Source organism: Dendrobates tinctorius, unplaced genomic scaffold (assembly GCF_039654945.1).
Source record: "Dendrobates tinctorius isolate UK_male_01 unplaced genomic scaffold, ASM3965494v1 ptg000196l, whole genome shotgun sequence".
In the NCBI taxonomy this organism is placed as follows: Eukaryota; Metazoa; Chordata; class Amphibia; order Anura; family Dendrobatidae; genus Dendrobates; species Dendrobates tinctorius.
The window spans coordinates 12,990,202-13,008,432 of record NW_027361863.1 but is presented as its reverse complement, the minus strand read 5'-3'; the positions used below and the strand labels follow the sequence as shown (position 1 = coordinate 13,008,432).

Here is an 18,231-nt window from a genome sequence, read left to right as displayed (position 1 = left end):
GGCTAACTCGCATAGGCGGCAGGCCCGGCAAGTCTCCTCCACAACAGCATGAAAACGTGGATGGTAAATTATCTGCTGCAACCATTGCAAGGTCTTTTGAGTTCCGAAGTGAGCCCCTTTTTCGTGGGCTTCCCGAGCCAATTCGTTGAGTTGGGCTCCAGGCATAACTACCTGCTAATTCGTCATAGATGTTGTACTTGATGTTATTTTATGGTACAATAGTCCTTTTCTGAAAACCAGTCTTTCCCATTGTCGTAACATCAGGAACATGTCCTGAGTCAAAGTCTGTCTTTGGGAGTCAGTGGGCAGTTTGCCAGCAGCTACCCATTTTCAGAGGAGTCCAATTTCTTCGTCTTCCTGCTGCTGTTGAATCCATTTGTCACGGGATTGTTCCAGCATACCCTTTAGGGTTTCCTAGGGGGATACTTTCTGGGTGATAGCCATGGACACGGCGGTGGTGAGGGCGAACGGTATCTCTTCCCCTTCCAATTCGTCATCTCGACTCTTCCCTGGAGTTGTATGTCGGATTCTGGAGAGGGCGTCAGCGTGTACATTTTCGGCCCCTCATTTATAGATGATCTTATAGTTGTATTTCGCCATCTGGGCCACCCACCTTTGTTCCAGAGCTCCCAGTTTGGCATTCTCCAAATGGGCCAGCGGATTACTGCCGGTCCGCACCACTACTTCAGAGCCCGCTAGGTACTCTGCGAACCGCTCTGTCATGGCCCACACTACTGCGAGGAGCTTGAGCTTAAAGGAGCTGTAATTGTCAGGGTTGCGCTCGGAATCATGGCGTGACCAGCTTCCGTACGCAATCACTCTCTCCCGGCCGCCTTGAACATGCGACAACACAGCCCCTAGCCCGTGAAGACTCCCGTCAGTGTGTAGGATGAATGGTTGCGAGAAATCCGCATAAGCTAACACCGGGGCACCCGATAGTGCGGCTTTAAGGTCTTGGAAGGCCTCTTCTTGTGGTTGTTGCCACTGAATTTTCCGTCCATTTGCCCCGGCGGGAGCCCCTTTCAGCAGGTCGTGCAGGGCTTGGGCTCGACGTGCAAAATTCTTTACGAAATGACGGTAGTATCCGGCCAACCCCAGGAAGGCCCGCACGTCTTTTATCGTCTCGGGGGTAGGCCACCCCTGGATGACAGCAACCTTTTCCTGGGACGGTCTTACGCCCTCCGCCGAGACGATATGCCCCAAATATTCGATCTGGGTGCGAAATAAGTGACATTTCTGGGGTTTTACCTTCAACCCGTACTTTGCAGCCAGCCGAGTACCTGCCCAAACCGCCTCAGGTGGTCCTCAAACGTGGCAGCATAGATGATGATATCGTCTAGGTATATTAACGTTGCCTCAAAATTGAGGTCCCCCAGACACTGCTCCATCAACCGCTGAAAGGTTCCCTGGGCGTTGGCCAGCCCAAACGGCATCCAATTGAACTCAAATAGTCCCATGGGAAGGATGAACGCCGTCTTAACCCTATCTTCTTCTGACATGGGCACCTGCCAGTACCCACTGGCCAGATCCAAAGTCGAAAAGTACTTCGCCTTCCCCAAGGCGGATAAGGATTCTTCTATACGGCGTAGTGGGTACGAGTCTTTGATGGTACAGGCGTTCAGCTTTCGATAGTACACACAGAACCGTAGGGTGCCATCCTTTTTGCAGACCAACACGATGGGAGCCGCCCAGGGACTTTGGCTTTCTCGGATGACTCCCTTTCGTAACATTTGAGCCAGTAAAGTTTTCACCTCTTGGTAGAGCTGTGGAGGGATCTGCTGATATCGTTCGTGGATGGGGGCCGCTCCTGCCGTGGGAATTCCATGAGTGATGGCGGTGGTGCATCCAAAATCTTCCTCGTGGCTAGCAAACACCTCGTGATACTGTCCGAGCAGTGTTTTTATCTGGGAGAGTTGAGCTAAAGTCAGGCCGGAGAGTTGGGCCCACATTTGTTCCAGGATATTTCGACCCCTCTCCTAGGTTGAAGTCTCGGCAGTATGCATAGTCTGGATAATCACTGCCCACGGGTCCTCGGGTTGCACTCTCAATTGGACCGCAGGGGCTGGCAGCACTTCTTCCAAAGGCCTGACTAGTTTGGCCAGTTCAGTCCTGGGCTTCAAGACGACGTCTTGATCTTCATGGTTGACGCAGCGCACCAGGAGGGTCCACTTCTGCACTGTGGTCAGGGAGTGGGCCACCAGTATGCCAGGAGGCAAGCGTTCCGAGTAGCATGGCTCCACCTGCAACTCTACGCCCTCCAGTGGTATTGAGGCTCGTATTGGCAGAGGCATCACTCTCTGTCCAGGGGGCAGTACAAGCAGGGGAGCCGTCGGTGCGATGACTTTACTCAGAGCTTCGCCCTCCTGGCAATCCTGGTGTACTCGCGCTTCCTGCACCAACTGCTGGAATACCTGTCCTTGGGCCGTGCGGGAACCCCACTGCTTCAGGGTCTCTTGCATTGGATCTTTGAGGAGCAGATTGCCGAACTCCCGCAGTATATTCATGCCTAGGATGACTGGATGCTGCTTATTGGTTTCCCCTTGAGTCAGAACCACTCCTCTGCAGCCGAGGGATTTACCACACAGCGTCACCTGCACTCACACCACTCCGGCAACAGGGACTGGTAGTTGATTGGCGGCTACCAGTCTGATCATGGGTCCCCATTGGGGTCTCGCTGCCTCGGGGAAATTCTGCCGGAAATAAGTTGCAGGCATAGTTGTTACTTGTGACCCTGTGTCCACTAGGCACCGGACGGCACGGCCCTCGACTTCTGCCCATACCACCAGACACTTTGTGACCAAATCTTTGGGACTTCCACCACCCCTGATCGTGGTTTCTGGCTCCGAGTGGTGTCCCCCCAGCCCGGAGCCCTCTAGTTTAATGGCCGCCGGAGTGGGTATCTCCCACGCCGCAAACACTCTCGGGCGAAGTGGCCCGTTTCCCCGCACTCATAGCACCGGGTCTGCAAGGACCGGCCACCCCGGGTAGCGCGGGGCCCCTAGATTGAAGCTAGACTGTCCAGTCACAGGTTTAGTTCTTCTTTTCATTTCGGCCAGCTCACCCTTGATGTTCTTCAACTCCTGTTTCATATCCTCTACCCATTGAGGCTCCTCGACTGCGTTCACGGAAGCCTCCACACTCCGGACATTCCCCACGGGGACCGCCATTCCCTGCTCCTGCTCTCGAGCACGGGCTTGACTCCCCACCTCTGCAAAATCCATACATGGGTTTACTCTGACCTGCTCCCGAAATGCCTGCTTTATTAACGGGTCCCGCAGTCCAGTCACCAACAAGTCGCATAGTGTAGTGTCAATAGGTCCTACCCCTACGCCGTCCTTCCGTTCAATGGCCGTCTGTAACTCTTGGAGGACATTCAGATACTGGGTGATGGTCTCCCCCTCTCCCTGCATACGACTGAACAACCGGGTCCTTAGCTCTCCTACGTTGGTCCACATGAGTCTGTTCTAAAATCTGCAAAACTCTACTAAAGGTGTTACGGAGTCCCGGGGGCCTCAACATAACTGAATTCCGAGCTTCCCCGTCTAATGCCATGAGGGCTACTTCGGCTTCTAGGTCGGGAGACATCGGGTGCATCCGAAAGAGCCCCCGCATTCATTCTGCCCAGCTTCATAGCATGGTATTGGAGCCGGAGAACCTAGGCAGGTTGCTCAGCATAGCCCCCAACAAGATGCTGGAACGAGGGCCCTCGTTATTTGTTGAGTTCATGGCCCTGCCCTGGTCTGGGGTGTCGTTGTCTGTGCTCGGGGACTGCATCCTGCCGACTACGCCAAATGTGGTAAAGCAGGTACACAGGATGCAGTGACGACTTGCGAGACTAAGTATACTTTTGAAAAATAACTTTATCAAATAAAAGCCGCTAGGGCTATACTAAGCAACCAGAAAAAGTAACAGAAATTGTCCACGCAGGGACTCAATACAATCAAACACTATTAAAGGGAGCACGACTAGCCCGGCAAAGGCCGGTTACTATAGGGCCGTGATATGGCCGACTACGGGTCCTTATTTTCTATAGCGTCACTTATCCATCCTGACGTCCCTCGGCGTCTCTGATGAAGCTGCTTTGGCGTTGCAGCTGCTGGGCCCAGCTGCTGAAGGTCTGGAGTAATCTTCAAGCGCCTCTTTACCCAGGAGGAGTTGGGGCACAAGAGGCCCTGAAGGAGTCCTTTGAAGAGGTAACCCCCTGTAGAAACAGCGGGCTTTCGCTTGGGAGCAAGTTCAAGGAGATTCCAGTCCCCAAGCAGGGTTGTGTCACAGTTACCAGGAGTGGCAGTTGGCAGGCCACGTGCACGGCCTGGGCCCGGGCAAAGTGTCTCTCTGTAAGCAGGGAGTAGGCCCCAACTGTCGTCTGCAGCGAGGTGATGTCAGCTGCGGGCGATGATAAACAGGCCGCAACCACGGGCTGAAGCGGGGCGGCTGTGGGCAGGCCGCAGCCGCGGGCTGAAGTGAGGCGGCGGACAGGCCTCAACAGGCTGGAGCACAGCGGCAACGGCTGCGGGCGACCGTTAGCAGGTTGTGACCCCGGATTGGAGTGAAGCGGCAGTCTCTTGTCGATAAGCTCCGCGCTTCCTCTCCGCAGGCCACTGTAAATCTCCCCTCTGATGCTGGTCTCCTCTCTGGTCACCGCCTGTCACTCTGGCTCTCTCACACTTCCACAGTCTCTTGCTCCGTGTCTGCTGTACCGCCAACTGACTCCCCTGCGCGCTCCCTGCCCCTTTTATACTCGCCCCTCCCCTTGCTGTTCTGTCACTCTCAGCCGTCCACCTCCCTCCTCCGCTCCCCGGGTACAGTTCCCTTAGGAACCTAGATGGCGGTCCCCTTGGTTCCGACCCGGACACTACACAGTGCTGAATAAAAGTACAGTGACACCCAGGACAAAAAAGGAAAACCGGCCTAAACTGGCCAAACTTTGAGCATGCACAGATATCAGCTGGCACGGAGATACCACATCGATAAATGTGTGGCCTGTATTTTTTTTATTTTTTGGCTAAATAGTGCTATATATAAGTACAGTGACAGACAGCCAAAAAAAATTGTATTTGGGGTAAAAAGACCAAAATCTTTAGCAGACGGATGGACGAGGCGTGTCACAGATATACCACACTGTAAAATATGTGGCCTTATTTTTGGGGTGGGGGTTTCAGCAAAATAGTGTCAAGAAATTGTGTAAGACACAAAAAAAAAATCAACTCAACTCATATAAAAATTAAATATTTCTCTGCACACTCAAGAGGGTTTTTTGGGAAATTAAAATTGCTGGATTTTCACGCTGTGCTAGGAAAAGGATCTGGCTGTATTGTGCACTGTCAAAAAGCAAATGGAGAAAAAAAGGGCTCTGGACTGCTTTGCAATAAAAAAAGCTCTGTTAACCCTGGCCAAAAAAAATTTCAAAGCCAATTACACCTGGGGCTAGGTATATACGATCAATATATCCCACTGGTAGCAGCAGCAGCAAGGGAACACAGTAAGGGAATGGACCCTCTTGATGTATGCAATGATCTATATACACACATACACTGCCTGCAGGCCTTGCACTGATGTGTACAGAGCGACATACAGTCCCCTGCCTACCTAACACTGGAACCTATATACTCCAGAATCCTTAGTAGGATTGTTAGTTTAGCTGGATTTGAGTAGTTTACGATGGTAGACCCCACACTGACTAATAAATCCCCAATTCTGACCCTATCTCGGCAGCAGCTCTCCCTACACTATCTAGATCCGTAGCTGAATGCGCCGAGCACAGCAGCGTCATGTCTGTTATACCCCTGACGATGCTGTGTGGTCAGCCAATCACTGCACGACCACAACAAAGATGACTTCAGCGTTTTATTGTCTGGCAGACAATCCCTGCATCGTGATTGGGTCTCTAACGTCTGCCAAAAAGAGACCCGAGTTCCAGCCGAGTAATCCTGGAAATGCTCGGTGCTCGCCGAGTACTGTGATACTCGGGCGAGTAACGAGTAGTGGCAAGCACGTTCGCTCATCACTAGCCACAGCCCATAATTCCCCAGCCAGTCGAGGTATTTAATGTGTCTTTTCTCAGGAACATCTAATGCAACCAATAAAGTCCTTGCTTATTATTACATCTGGTATGCTTGAGTTGTTTGCAAATGTTGCATTGTTATGAGGGTTTATTGTTATGAATGAGTCACCGAAGGAGGAAAAAACAAAAATACAAGCTAAGTCCAGAAAACCGGAGAGGTTGGTAGCTATCGGATTGCAGACTCCTGATCCTATTCACCACAACTAACAGTAGCCGTGGGGAGTTCCTACGGTGCCCTAGACCCCTCGTTCACAGCAGGAGAACTAAATAAGCCTAAAGAAAGAAAGGGGAAATCTAAACTGCCCCAGAGCAGACCCCAAAGCAATAGACAGCCCACAACATGTATTGTCGGTGAAAAGCAGATGAAAACACAAATACAGACAGAAAGACAGGTTGAGCAAACGATGGGGCCCAACTAGCTAAATAGGAAGGGACAGAAAAGATGCTGGCTGTAATCCGCAAAAAACCCTACCGAAAATGTCCCAACCGTCTGATAGGGAAAAAGGCCCTGAAGTCGCTCGACTTCAAAATCACTATATCAGCACTCAGGTATATTCTGAAAACAGAGCAAAGAGATAAACTGATCAGAGACAAAAATGGAGCTCAGTCCGTCCCAACAAAGGCAGGCTGAACACAAAACATGAAGCAAACAGACAAAATCTCATGGAAAAATAAGAGAGCAAAAACTTAGCTTTCAGTAGACAGGACTAACTGGTTGCAAGAGCTCAGAGCAGAAAGGATCACCAGCACCCCAGTAGGGCGTCGGCTGCCTTATATCCACTCAGTGATTCCGGGTGTCCAATCAGGCTCCACCCGTTCAGATGACAGGTTCTTCTCAACCCAATCAATTTCACTACCTCTCTTCACCAGCAGAGGGAGTTCATCAGACATCAACGGTGAAGGGGAAAATGAACTCACAACAGTTTATATTTAGGGGGATAAATTATTCTTACACTGCAGCAGTTAGTGAAAGTGGTACTTTATGTTGAATCTGGAGAAAAAACTTGTTTTATTAGTTGTGATTTGCTATTTACATTCATTTACTGCAAACAACAGTTTTACATTTTGCTAATAAACCCGAATTTACAGTGGGACTTAAAAAATTCTGATTGCAATTGTATCGTATAGTAATCTATCTAGTATATAGAACTATAGTTATATATTTCACGAAAGACATTGTAGATCAATTATGATCGGTCAGGATATGAAACATGCATTAAAGCGGTCGCCCCAACTAAGAGAAGGATCATCTATCCACAATTGATCATCGGGTCCTACAACAGGGCTATGATGTGACCTGTTCAACTAGAGCAATGGCTGCACATTCACACCACCTCTCCATTTATTGTCTATAGGACACCTAGAGATATGACTGTACTCGACTAGCAAAGTACTTCAGAACTCTGTCTTTGGGATCAGTGGGCATCCCTCCATGAGACCATCTCATGACCATCAAGTTTCACAAAGTCTGTGGATTCTCTTCTGTGTAGGTTGGGAAAATCTTCTTAAATGTTGGAAAAACACGGCTTTGGTTACTAGTTTCATATTTAACACAGTCTGGCAAAATAAAGTCTTTTCTTAACTCTGCACAGAGCTTTCTTCACCTCCTGATTTTTCAAGCTGTAAATGAGAGGGTTGAGCATTGGAATGACTCCGGCATACAAGATGGCAAACACCTTGTCCTGGTCCATGGAATAGCTGGACTTTGGCCTCATGTACATGCCGAGGACCGTTCCGTAAAATAAGAGGATAACTGTGAGGTGTGAGGAGCAGGTGGAGAAAGTTTTGTGCCTCCCTTCTTTAGATTTAATCTTCAAGATTGTAGAGATGATATAGATGTAGGACACCAAGGTCATGTTTGAGGGGACAAAGCCAATGATGACACCAAGAACAAATATTACCATTTCTATAGTCTGTGTGTCGCTACAAGAAAGTATCATTAGAGGCTTTATATCACAGAAGAGATGGTCTACTTCATTTGACTTACAAAATGAACAAGATGATATCAGAATGATGAAAAAAATGCCCTCGAGGACTCCTATACTCCAAGATGCTAATGTCATCCAGAAACAGACCTGCAGGCTCATGAAATAAGAGTATCGTAGGGGATGGCAGATGGCCACGTAACGATCGTAAGCCATGGCAGCCAGGATGAAGTATTCCGACACTATGAGCACCACGAAAAAGAAAACCTGAGCGATACAACCATGATAGGAGATGACATTGTTCCCAGTTAGAAAGATGTCCAATAACTTTGGTAGAACCATGGAGGTGAAGGACATATCTAATACTGACATGTTACACAGGAGTATATACATAGGAGTGTGGAAATGAGGATCAAAGCAAAATAGACCAGTTGTTAATGAATTTCCAACCAACGTTGCAACATAGATGACCAGAAATATGAAAAAGAAAACTAACTGGAAGTCTGGAAGCTCCTGGAAGCCGAGGAGAACGAAGTCAGTGAAGGTGAGGTTTATTGTCTCCATTACCCTCTGATGAGACATACATCTTTTGTACTGATCAGTGATTGGTGAAGATGCATGGATGTCTTATGGAGAAGAAAGGGTCTCTGTGGTGGATTTATACAATGTGTATCTAAGGAGAGTTCACTTTGGAGACTTGAGGTGTTGATTTGCAAAGCTCCTGGGAACCATAAGGCAATTGTCAACTAAATGTGATTATATATAATAAAAATAATTTGAGAATTTCACACAATTATAATTATTAATAAGAAAATATGTGATTTAATTAGTTTTGCTAACAAAACAGCAAATTGTCTATTTCCTTCAAAATACAAAAAAAAAAACGACAGCCACACAATCATGATATCCACCAACAATGTGCGCTTATAAAAAAAAAAAAGCACACAATTGTTAAAGGGGGGAACCAGAACAGTGCCCCTCACCTCGCCAACAGCTTTATTTGAATCCAACCTCAGGTCTTCAATAGCAATACAAAGTTTATAGAATACAAGCATGAGTTCTCTCCAATATTCTTGCATTGTTTAGTAAATCCTTTTTTTTCTTTTTTTTTAAATGTCAATAAAAAAAATCAGATTTGAGTTGCCGCGTTTCAGGAAATCCTCGATTTATTTAGCAACACCAATACACCAATAAATTTTTCAGAAAAAAATATAATAAAATAATATAGAAAAATATGAATGAAGAAAATAAAAACATCTACATTAGAATTGTCACTTTTCGTGAGGCCAATAATTTATTTAATAAATAAAAATCATTTATAAAAAATCTGAATGAAGAAAAGAAAAACATCCAGATTAAAATCAAAGCATTTCGGGAGATCCCCGATTTGTTTAATAAATAAAAATCATTTATAAAAATATTAAGAAAATAGTAAGAAAATAAAAACATCCAGATTAGAATCAACGCGTATCAGGAAATTCCCGATTGCAGAGAATTGATGTTTATATTCTATATTGGAGACCTAAGCTGACATTTATATAAAGCTCCCTGGGAGGTAGGGGACACTAGTCTGGTACCTTTTTATATGTGCATAGAGTTGACGGATATTTCCATTGTATATCCAGTGGGCTGATGCTTCGTTAGAATTTTGTATTAGGTCTAGTAATTACACGGCATGCTTGGCTTTTGCAATGTCCAGTGTAATGCTGCTGCAGTGCAGTATAGCGCAACTTTCACCAGGAGGTGCTGGTGAGGGAAGAGAAGTTGCACACACAGCGTAGCAACACTGAGCAGCAGCACTGGTGCCACAGGTGGCGAAAGAGTAATCAGACGAGCCGAGTCAGAAACAGTCAGGAGCAGAAGTACCAGAGGTCACAGCAATACAAGCCAGAAGTCAGAGCAAGTCGGGAGCAGAGATATCTGAGACGTGAGACAGTCAAACAGGTCAGAAAACAAGCCACGTCACATACCAAGAGGTCGAAGCACAGGGAGTGAACACTAAGACAAGCAGGGTGGCAGGAAAGGGAAGTCACAGGAACAGACTAAACGGGCAGAGAACAAAACACGTTATTAAGGTTTCACAGCTGCTCTAGCCTGGAAGCATGAACTATCACTGACATTGGCCTGCAGGCCACAGCAGACTGAAATAACCACACAGAACACAAAATGAGGCAGAGAAGGTTAACCCCCACATGACCAGACCGGGGAGAGAATAACAATAAACAAACCCCGGCCTGGATCATGACAATACCCGACTCTCAATGGGGGCCACAGGAATGAATAGTTTTGATAGAGTCTCACCATTATGATACAAAATGTGCCTGTTTACTGAACCTATCAACAACTACCCAGATAACGGTTTTGCCATTAGAGGGGGGAAGATCGCTGATAAAATCTATGGACAGATGAGTCCAGGGACTATCTGGAATAGGCAGTGGCACCTGTCATGGTCGGAGGTTATGACCTTTGGCCAGCACTCAGCTATCACATGCGCAGGGGGGCTTATCTTAGTTATCCCACCGCTGCCACCATGTGATGGAAAACAGCAAGCTAGTCTTGATCTAACAATTTACCGCAGGGGCTTATTTTAGTTATCCCACTGCTGCCACAATGTGTTGCAAACTAATATATACACATCCAGATTCATTGTAACACCACAAGGGGATAGTTTGCCATGTGGCAAGCAAAAAAATGCCCCAATTAACTGCATTCACTTCCAAATAAATCTTAGGCCACAAGAGGATAATAAGTTACGAGTGCTTTATAATAAAAAGTATCAAAATTTTATCATTGCTCAATTATAAAGACACAACAATTACAATACAAGACATATTAAGAGGTGCCAAACGGTGTGATATGGGAATAGGGGTAAACCCTCCATAATATCAGCATTAGGAAATAAACCCAAATGCAAATGTCAATCTGCAGGTATTGCCTGTTCACAAAAGTATCAAGTAGTGATCCATTCACAAGAGTAAAGTGTAAGATTAGTCAGGCTTACCAGTAAAGTGCCGGCAGGAGGGAAGACCCCCACAAAGAAAGCCCCGACGCGCGTTTCGCTGCCTGGGTTACAGCTTTATCAAGGGGATAACCCCGTTGAGGCCTGCGGAACTTCTCTGTAAGCGAATAGCAGGTGTGGGAGGTACTCCCAGTTGCTCCCTTGGGTATCAACCTGCTGTGTCACCAGCATTTTCTTACAGAGAGCCTCCATTGGGCGAGACATGAATTGGGTCCCTTGATCGGTAAGCATCTCCCTGGGGAATCCTACCCTTGAAAAGATGATCACCAGTGCATCTGCCACCTTATCCACCCTGGTTGAGGACAGAGCTAATGCCTCTGGGTACTGGGTAGCGTAGTCTACCACGGTGAGAATGTATCACTTTCCAGAGCTGCTGGGGACGGCCAACGGGCCCACAATGTCCACCACGATTCTCTGAAAAGGCTCCTCTATCACCGGCAAAGGTATCAGGGGAGCCTTAGGAGCAGGCCCCACCTTCCGCACTTTTTGACAGGTGGTACAGGAGCAGCAGTATTGGGTCACGTCTGTCCCCATCTTAGGCCAATAGAAGTGTTGAGACAGCCGGGCCATAGTTTTGCTGATCCCCAAGTGTCCAGCAAGTGGAATCTCATGGGCAAGCCGTAACAACTCAGCCCTAAATCGATAGGGGATGACCAGCTGTCATTCCCTCAACCACTACTTTTGGAATTCTCCAGGTACTGTCTCCCGGTACAAACTTCCTCGTTCCCAGAACACCCTCTCCATATCAGTTGCAGAGGTAGGCATCTCGGCGAGGTATCTCAATTTCTCCAGGCTCACATCTGAGCGCTGAGCGGCCTGGAACTCCTGGCTGGAGGCAGCCAGAAGTGACGTCAAGGTCCCCTCTTCACTGGGACCCTCTGGGACCTGCTCTGGATCCACCTCGGGTTCAGTCACTCCGGTAGCGGAGGGTCCAGAAGGCAAGGTGCTACCTGCGTTCCGGGCACTCTGACTGCGGGTGACAGCGGCAACGTATGCTGTCTCCCCAGGAATTTCTACAGACCCATCAGCCGGTGCTGCTATGGGCGTTACCTCCCCATCCATCCCCAACATGTCAGGAGCAGGGCTGCCTATGGGCCAGTTACCTTCCTCAGTGGCACTGGTCAGTGGCATGGCATCACCTTCCTTACAATTCCCATGCACCTCCCCATTTCCTGTAGTACCGACGCTTGCCCCTGCTAGGGGTTCCTCAGCCATCTCACTCCGCAGAGCGACGTGGCTGAGCACTCCTTTACCTGTGGGCACATCAACCCTTGCAGAAAAATGGTTATCAGGTTCTGTTGGCACATTTACATCATCATCAGCATCAAGTGGGTCCTGAGTCCTTGCACCACATCGGTATAACTGTTGTGTGGGCCATGTTGGAGGTTCCAGAACTTCTTGCGGTATACCTTAGGGGTTAGTCGGTATTTGGCGATCAGGGCCGGCTTGATGGCGTCATAGTTGTTATCTCGTTCTGGGGGAGAGAAGCAAAGGCCTCCAGAACTTTACCTTTTAGCCCTGGGGTCAAGTTCCTGGCCCATTGGTCCATAGGCAGCTGGTACTGTCTGCAGGCTTTCTCAAAGGCCCGCAGAAAAGTGTCCAAGTCCCTGTCCTTTTCCATCATGGGAAAATGCTCTGGCCAGGGTTTAGGGGACAGAGCGTGGCTTGACCCACTGCTCGGCGTGGTAGATGAACTGGCACTGAGCTCAGCCAGCTGCAGCTCATGGTCCCACTGAGCTTGGTGCTCGGCTCTCTCTTGAGCTTGCTGGATCAGCTGCAGACATCCAACATGGTCTTCAGCAGGGAGTTGTTGTAGGGCCATTTTCAGATTGCGGTCCATGACTTCCTGGCTGCCAAACAGGCTGACCTGCACCAGTTGGACCTCTGCGGCTGCACCATTAGCACTGGTGCTGCCTTCTATGCCCTGGCTCTCCTCCCATTGCACCAGAGCCGCGACCAGCTGGTCTTTGGCTTTGTCGGCGGCGTCAAGCTGGTTTGACGTGCACATGGCCACAAGGGCGTCCTTGTTCAGCCGCTTATAGGATTCTCCCCGCGTAGCCATGATTGCCAAATAAAAGATAGGATAGAAAAACAGGAAAGAGAAAGGGAGGGGGTAATCGCAAGTACACACAATTGTCTCAGGACTGAAAAACACTGAGTTTCGTTCTCCAAAACTTTTGCTGCAGGGTCCTCAGAAGAACAGTGCAAGCCTTTAGTGAGAGGAATGATTGCTCAGACCAGATCACTAATGCTCTATCATCCCACCGCTCTGCCACGAAATGTCACGGTCGGGAGTTATGACCTTTGGCCAGCACTCAGCTATCACATGTGCAGGGGGGCTTACCTTAGTTATCCCACCGCTGCCACCATGTGATGGAAAACAGCAAGCTAGTCTTGACCTAACAATTTACCGCAAGGGCTTATTTTAGTTATCCCACTGCTGCCTCAATGTGTTACAATCTGCTGGGATTTATGTATATCCCACTTTTGGTTCCGCTTTGGAACTTGCAGCTCTCCGGCGCCCCCCTTACCCTCAGGTCAGTCAGGGAACTGCACCTAGGATAATTAGTCGCCGGAAGGGCTACTTGTTGCGCACTGGCTATTAGGCCCGCTGCAGAGAGGGAATTATAAAGGCTCTGGCCGCAGCCAGACAATCAGCTCATAAAACCCCTTCCGTCACTGCCAGCTAGCCCACCTAGCCCAGAGCAAACTTTGCTGCCACCAGCTTCCGATCTCTATATTAATATTTAAAATTAATAAAGGGATACGAAGCCAACCTAAATTAGTAGCGTAATTAACTTTAGGCACGTGAAGATTCGTGATAGAGAATGGGGACGAACTAGTAATTTTGTATTTTACTCCAAAAGATAGGCATTGTTTACAGAAGGTATAAAAAGATTTGACAATAGGAGACAATTAAAATATGTACAAAGCAATTACAACTAAAACAGGGTTAAAGAAGAAAAACACTCACATGTTACTTAGATCATCTCAGGCAAACCAGGCTGGGGGATTGGCAACACATCCCAATGCATGTGGGGTCTTGAGACAACAGCATCCAGGCAGCAACTAAAAGGGGGGGCTTAGTTGCAATAACTTCTGGGCTTGTGACATCACTAAAGGGGCTGGTTTTCTGGCTACCTCCCCTAGCTCAGAGTTTCAGATTTGGTTCTGGAAACTTATAACGATCATAACTGGGCTTGAGAACCTAGCAGAATATCGGCAGAACCATCATTCATCTTATATTGAAATTAGCTTTCTAATTATTCTAAACTCGGACTAGCTATTCCACTCTGTTCAGGAGAAATCCATTTCTCCAGTTCTGTTGGCAATATAATTTAGCAAAAGGTGCCATAGCGAAGCTCTGCCGAAGCACATCCCAGATATGTATTTTTATATTTCTGTCACTGATTGGGCCCGAGTTATGGCCTATTTAATATTTCCCATACATACAGGCAAGCACATGTTGGATAGACAAAGGAAATTCTCTCTTGGCTAGTTAACATTCCTTCGGGAGGGGGGAGCATGATGGAGTGAGAGAGAGAGCTGAAGTTTCATGTTACAGGCAAGCCAGGGAAAGATATCCAGGCAGAGGGAAGGAAAGGGGGAGTCAAACCCTCACCACTGGCATAGCTCATATTCACATTATCGTTACAGCACCATTTCCCCAGCCGGCCAGTTAAGAGAGTTTTTTGCGTGGGCACAAGTTTCACAGGAGGACACAAACCCAGTGACGTCAGAAGCCAATGAGGGCCACCAAAACAGCCTAGCAAAGGCTTTACGCATGGCCGAGATTGCAGGATACCCACTCAGAGCCGAGTCATTGAACTCCTGAAGCACCCTTAACCGATACTGGGGAGGCATGAAGCGCTTATTATTAGTTTTGGAGGGAGGAGCAAGAGATTGGGCCTCACAAATGTCCCATTCCAATGCCGAGGAAACCGCAGCCACCCCACTCCACGCTGAAGAATGGAGGAAGAAGGTTTAGGAGGTGATATTGGATCCAGGCTACGAGATAAAGCATCAGCCTTCACATTCTTGGACCCTGGTCTGAAAGTGATAGAAAACTGAAATCGGGGAAAGAAGTGACCACCTCGCCTGTCTCTGAGTTAAACGTTTGTCGGACTCGATGTAAGACAGGTTCTTGTGATCCATACTGAAAGTGATACAATGGAGAGCCCCCTCCAAAAAATGCCTCCAGTCCATTCTTCAAACATCAATTTAATGGCCAATAACTCCCGGTTACCCACATCATAATTCCCTTCGGCAGAGGAAAATTTTTTGAAATTAAGGCACAGGGTCTCAAGGTAGTTAACATGGTGGGACAACACAGCCCCCATTCCCACCTCCAAGGCGTCCACCTCCACGATAAACGGTTTAGACAAATCAGTTTGAAACAGCACAGGGGTGGACATGAAACAGTCTTTTAAAGAAGAAAACACCACCACAGCAGGAGCTGACCAGTTTTGGAGATTAGCCCCCTTAATAGTCAAATCAGTGAGGGATTTAACCCCTGAGAAAACTCCTTGATGAATTTTCTATAGTAATTCGCGAAACACAGAAAATGCAAAAGACCCTTGTGGACTGGGTGCAACCCAGAGATCTCAATAGCCTGTACTTTCCTAGGGTCCATACGAAAATCCTCAGCAGACAAAATGACCCATACAAAGGACAATTCTTGAGTGAAAAATGAACACTTCTCCAGTTTAGTAAAGAGCGAGTTCTCCCGGAACCTCTGAAGAACCGCACGGAGGTGACCCATGTGATTCTGTTTATCAGAAGAATATATGACGATATCATCCAGATAAACTACCATGAAGCGCCCAATAAAATCTGAGATAACATGATTCATGAAATTCTGGAATACTGCTGGGCATTAGTCAGGCCAAAGGGCATGACTAAATTCTCAAACAGACCCTCAGAGGTGAGAAATGCAGTTTTCCACTCATCCCCCTCCCGCATACGGATGAGATTATATGCTCCCCTGAGGTCCAACTTAGAGAACCACCTGGCCCCCGATAATTGATTGTAGAAATCAGGTATAAGTGGTAGAGGATAAGTGTTTCTTACATTGATTGTATTCAATTCTCGAAAATCGAGGCATGGACGTAAACCACCATCCTTTTTCTTAACAAAAAAGAACCCCTCCGCCATGGGAGAAACAGATGGCCGAATATGCCCTTTACAAAGGTTATCAGGGATATATTCCTTCATAGTAGCCCGTTCAGAGCCAGAGAGATTGCACAGATGGGCTTTGGGCAATTTGGCATCGGGAACAAGATCAACAGCACAATCGAATGTGCGGTGAGGTGGTAGAACCTCTACCTACTTTTCGGAGAACACATCCTCAAAAGTCCTTCAGGTACTCCCGAATACCATCCAGACTGACAGATGACACAAGTACAGTAGTGAGGCAACTTCTACTACAATTAGGACCCTATTTAACAATGTCCCAAGATTCTCAGTTTATCACAGGATTATGTAACTGTAACTAGGGGAACCCCAACACCAGTTCCGCATGCAGATTGTCCATAACAAAACATGAAATATATTCCTGGTGCTAGGAACTCAAAAAATGAATGTGAAGTGGATTTTCCTGGGCCCATCCAGTATGTAGGTTCAAAGGCTTATAGGGGTGCATTCAATGCAACATTTTTTATGGAAGCTGTCACGATCAGGGGATGTGACCTTTGGCCCCACACGGCTATCACAGGCACAGGGGGGCATATCTTAGTTATCCCATCGCTGGCACCATGTGACAAAAACAGCAAGCTAGTCTTGCCCTAACAATTTACCGCAGGGGGGTTTATTTTAGCTATCCCACCACTGCCACAATATGTTACAAGCTGTCAGGACTTATGGATATCCCACTTTTCAGTTCCACTTTGGAACTCGCAGCTCTCTGGTGCCCCCTTACCTTCAGGTCAGTCAGAGAACTACACCTAGGCTAATTAGTTGCCGGATGGGCTACTTGTTGTGCAATGGCTGTTAGGCCCGCTTGCAGTGAGGGAGTTATAAATGCTTTGGCCGCAACCACACAATCAGCTTATAAAAGCTGCTCAGTCACTACCAGCGCTACCCACCTAGCCAGAACACACTTCACTGCCACCAGATTCAGATTCCTCATATTAATATTTAAAATTAATAGAGGGGTTCGAAGCAAACCCAAATCAGTAGCGTAATTAGCTTATAACCACGTATTAATTCATCACAGAGCGAGGAGGCCGAACTAATAAATTTTATAGTTTATTCCCAAAAGATGGGCAGTGTTTACAGACGATAAAAAGGCTTTGCAAAATGAGACCATAATAGTATGTACAATGCAACTACAAATAAAAGGGATTTAAAAAGCAGAAAATGAAACTTACATATTGCTTAGATCATTTCAGGTAGAACCATGCAAGGAGGAGGAGGAGCCAAACATCACCATTTATTTGAGATCTTATTGTCACGGCATCCCAGCAGCAACTCCCTAGGGGGGGCTCAGTTGCAGACTTATAAGTCTGGGCTTGTGACATCACCAAAGGGCTGTCTTCTGACGGTCCTCCCCCCTGCTCTTACAGTTACAATCTGGCTGAAAAACTTATCATAACCATAATTCGCAGAGGGTACCTCATAAAGAAACGCACATAGTATCATCTTTTCCAGCCTGTCACTGGCATACATCCAAAACCAAACTCGAACTAGTTATTGCCCACCGTTTAGGAGAAATCCATTTTTCTGGTTGTGTTGGCGCTGGAACCGTGAAAAACATGGGCCAGGAAGCTGACTTGGCGCACGTCGCAGACATGCAATATTCATATTTCTGTCACTGATTGGGTCCGAGATACAGCCTCTTTAATATTTCCACAATTATCCACGCACATGGGCTCAGACAAAGAAAATTCTTTTTACTAATTAAGACATTCCTTGCAGTGAGGAGGTGAGGGAGACAGGAAAGAGCTAGTGTAGTATTACAAGCTGTGAAGCTGCAGGCACAAGACTGCAATGTATGACAAGGGAGGAAGAGGGGGGTCGCTTGGCTCTGTGCTGCTATGAATCATTCTAGAGAGTGTAGAGAATGCAAGATTCTGGAATGTTCCAGAAAAGTCACACATGATATTTTTACATTATCATTAAAGGGGTATTGGGGTGCATCGTAATTCTTGGCAGCCCATCCACTCACTGCATAGGCTATAAAAGTTTAGGAGACCCAATGTTACGCGGGGCTTAGGTCAAAGAAG

At 47.3% G+C, this 18,231-nt stretch overlaps 1 protein-coding gene across 1 annotated transcript; it reads right to left on the bottom strand.

The window, feature by feature from the left end:
* Window positions 1-7,611: 7,611 nt before the first annotated feature.
* Window positions 7,612-8,553, bottom strand: LOC141056082 (olfactory receptor 5AR1-like). The gene has a single exon (XM_073552742.1). The coding sequence runs from the start codon at window positions 8,551-8,553 to the stop codon at window positions 7,612-7,614; it is 942 nt and encodes a 313-aa protein (XP_073408843.1).
* Window positions 8,554-18,231: the final 9,678 nt, after the last annotated feature.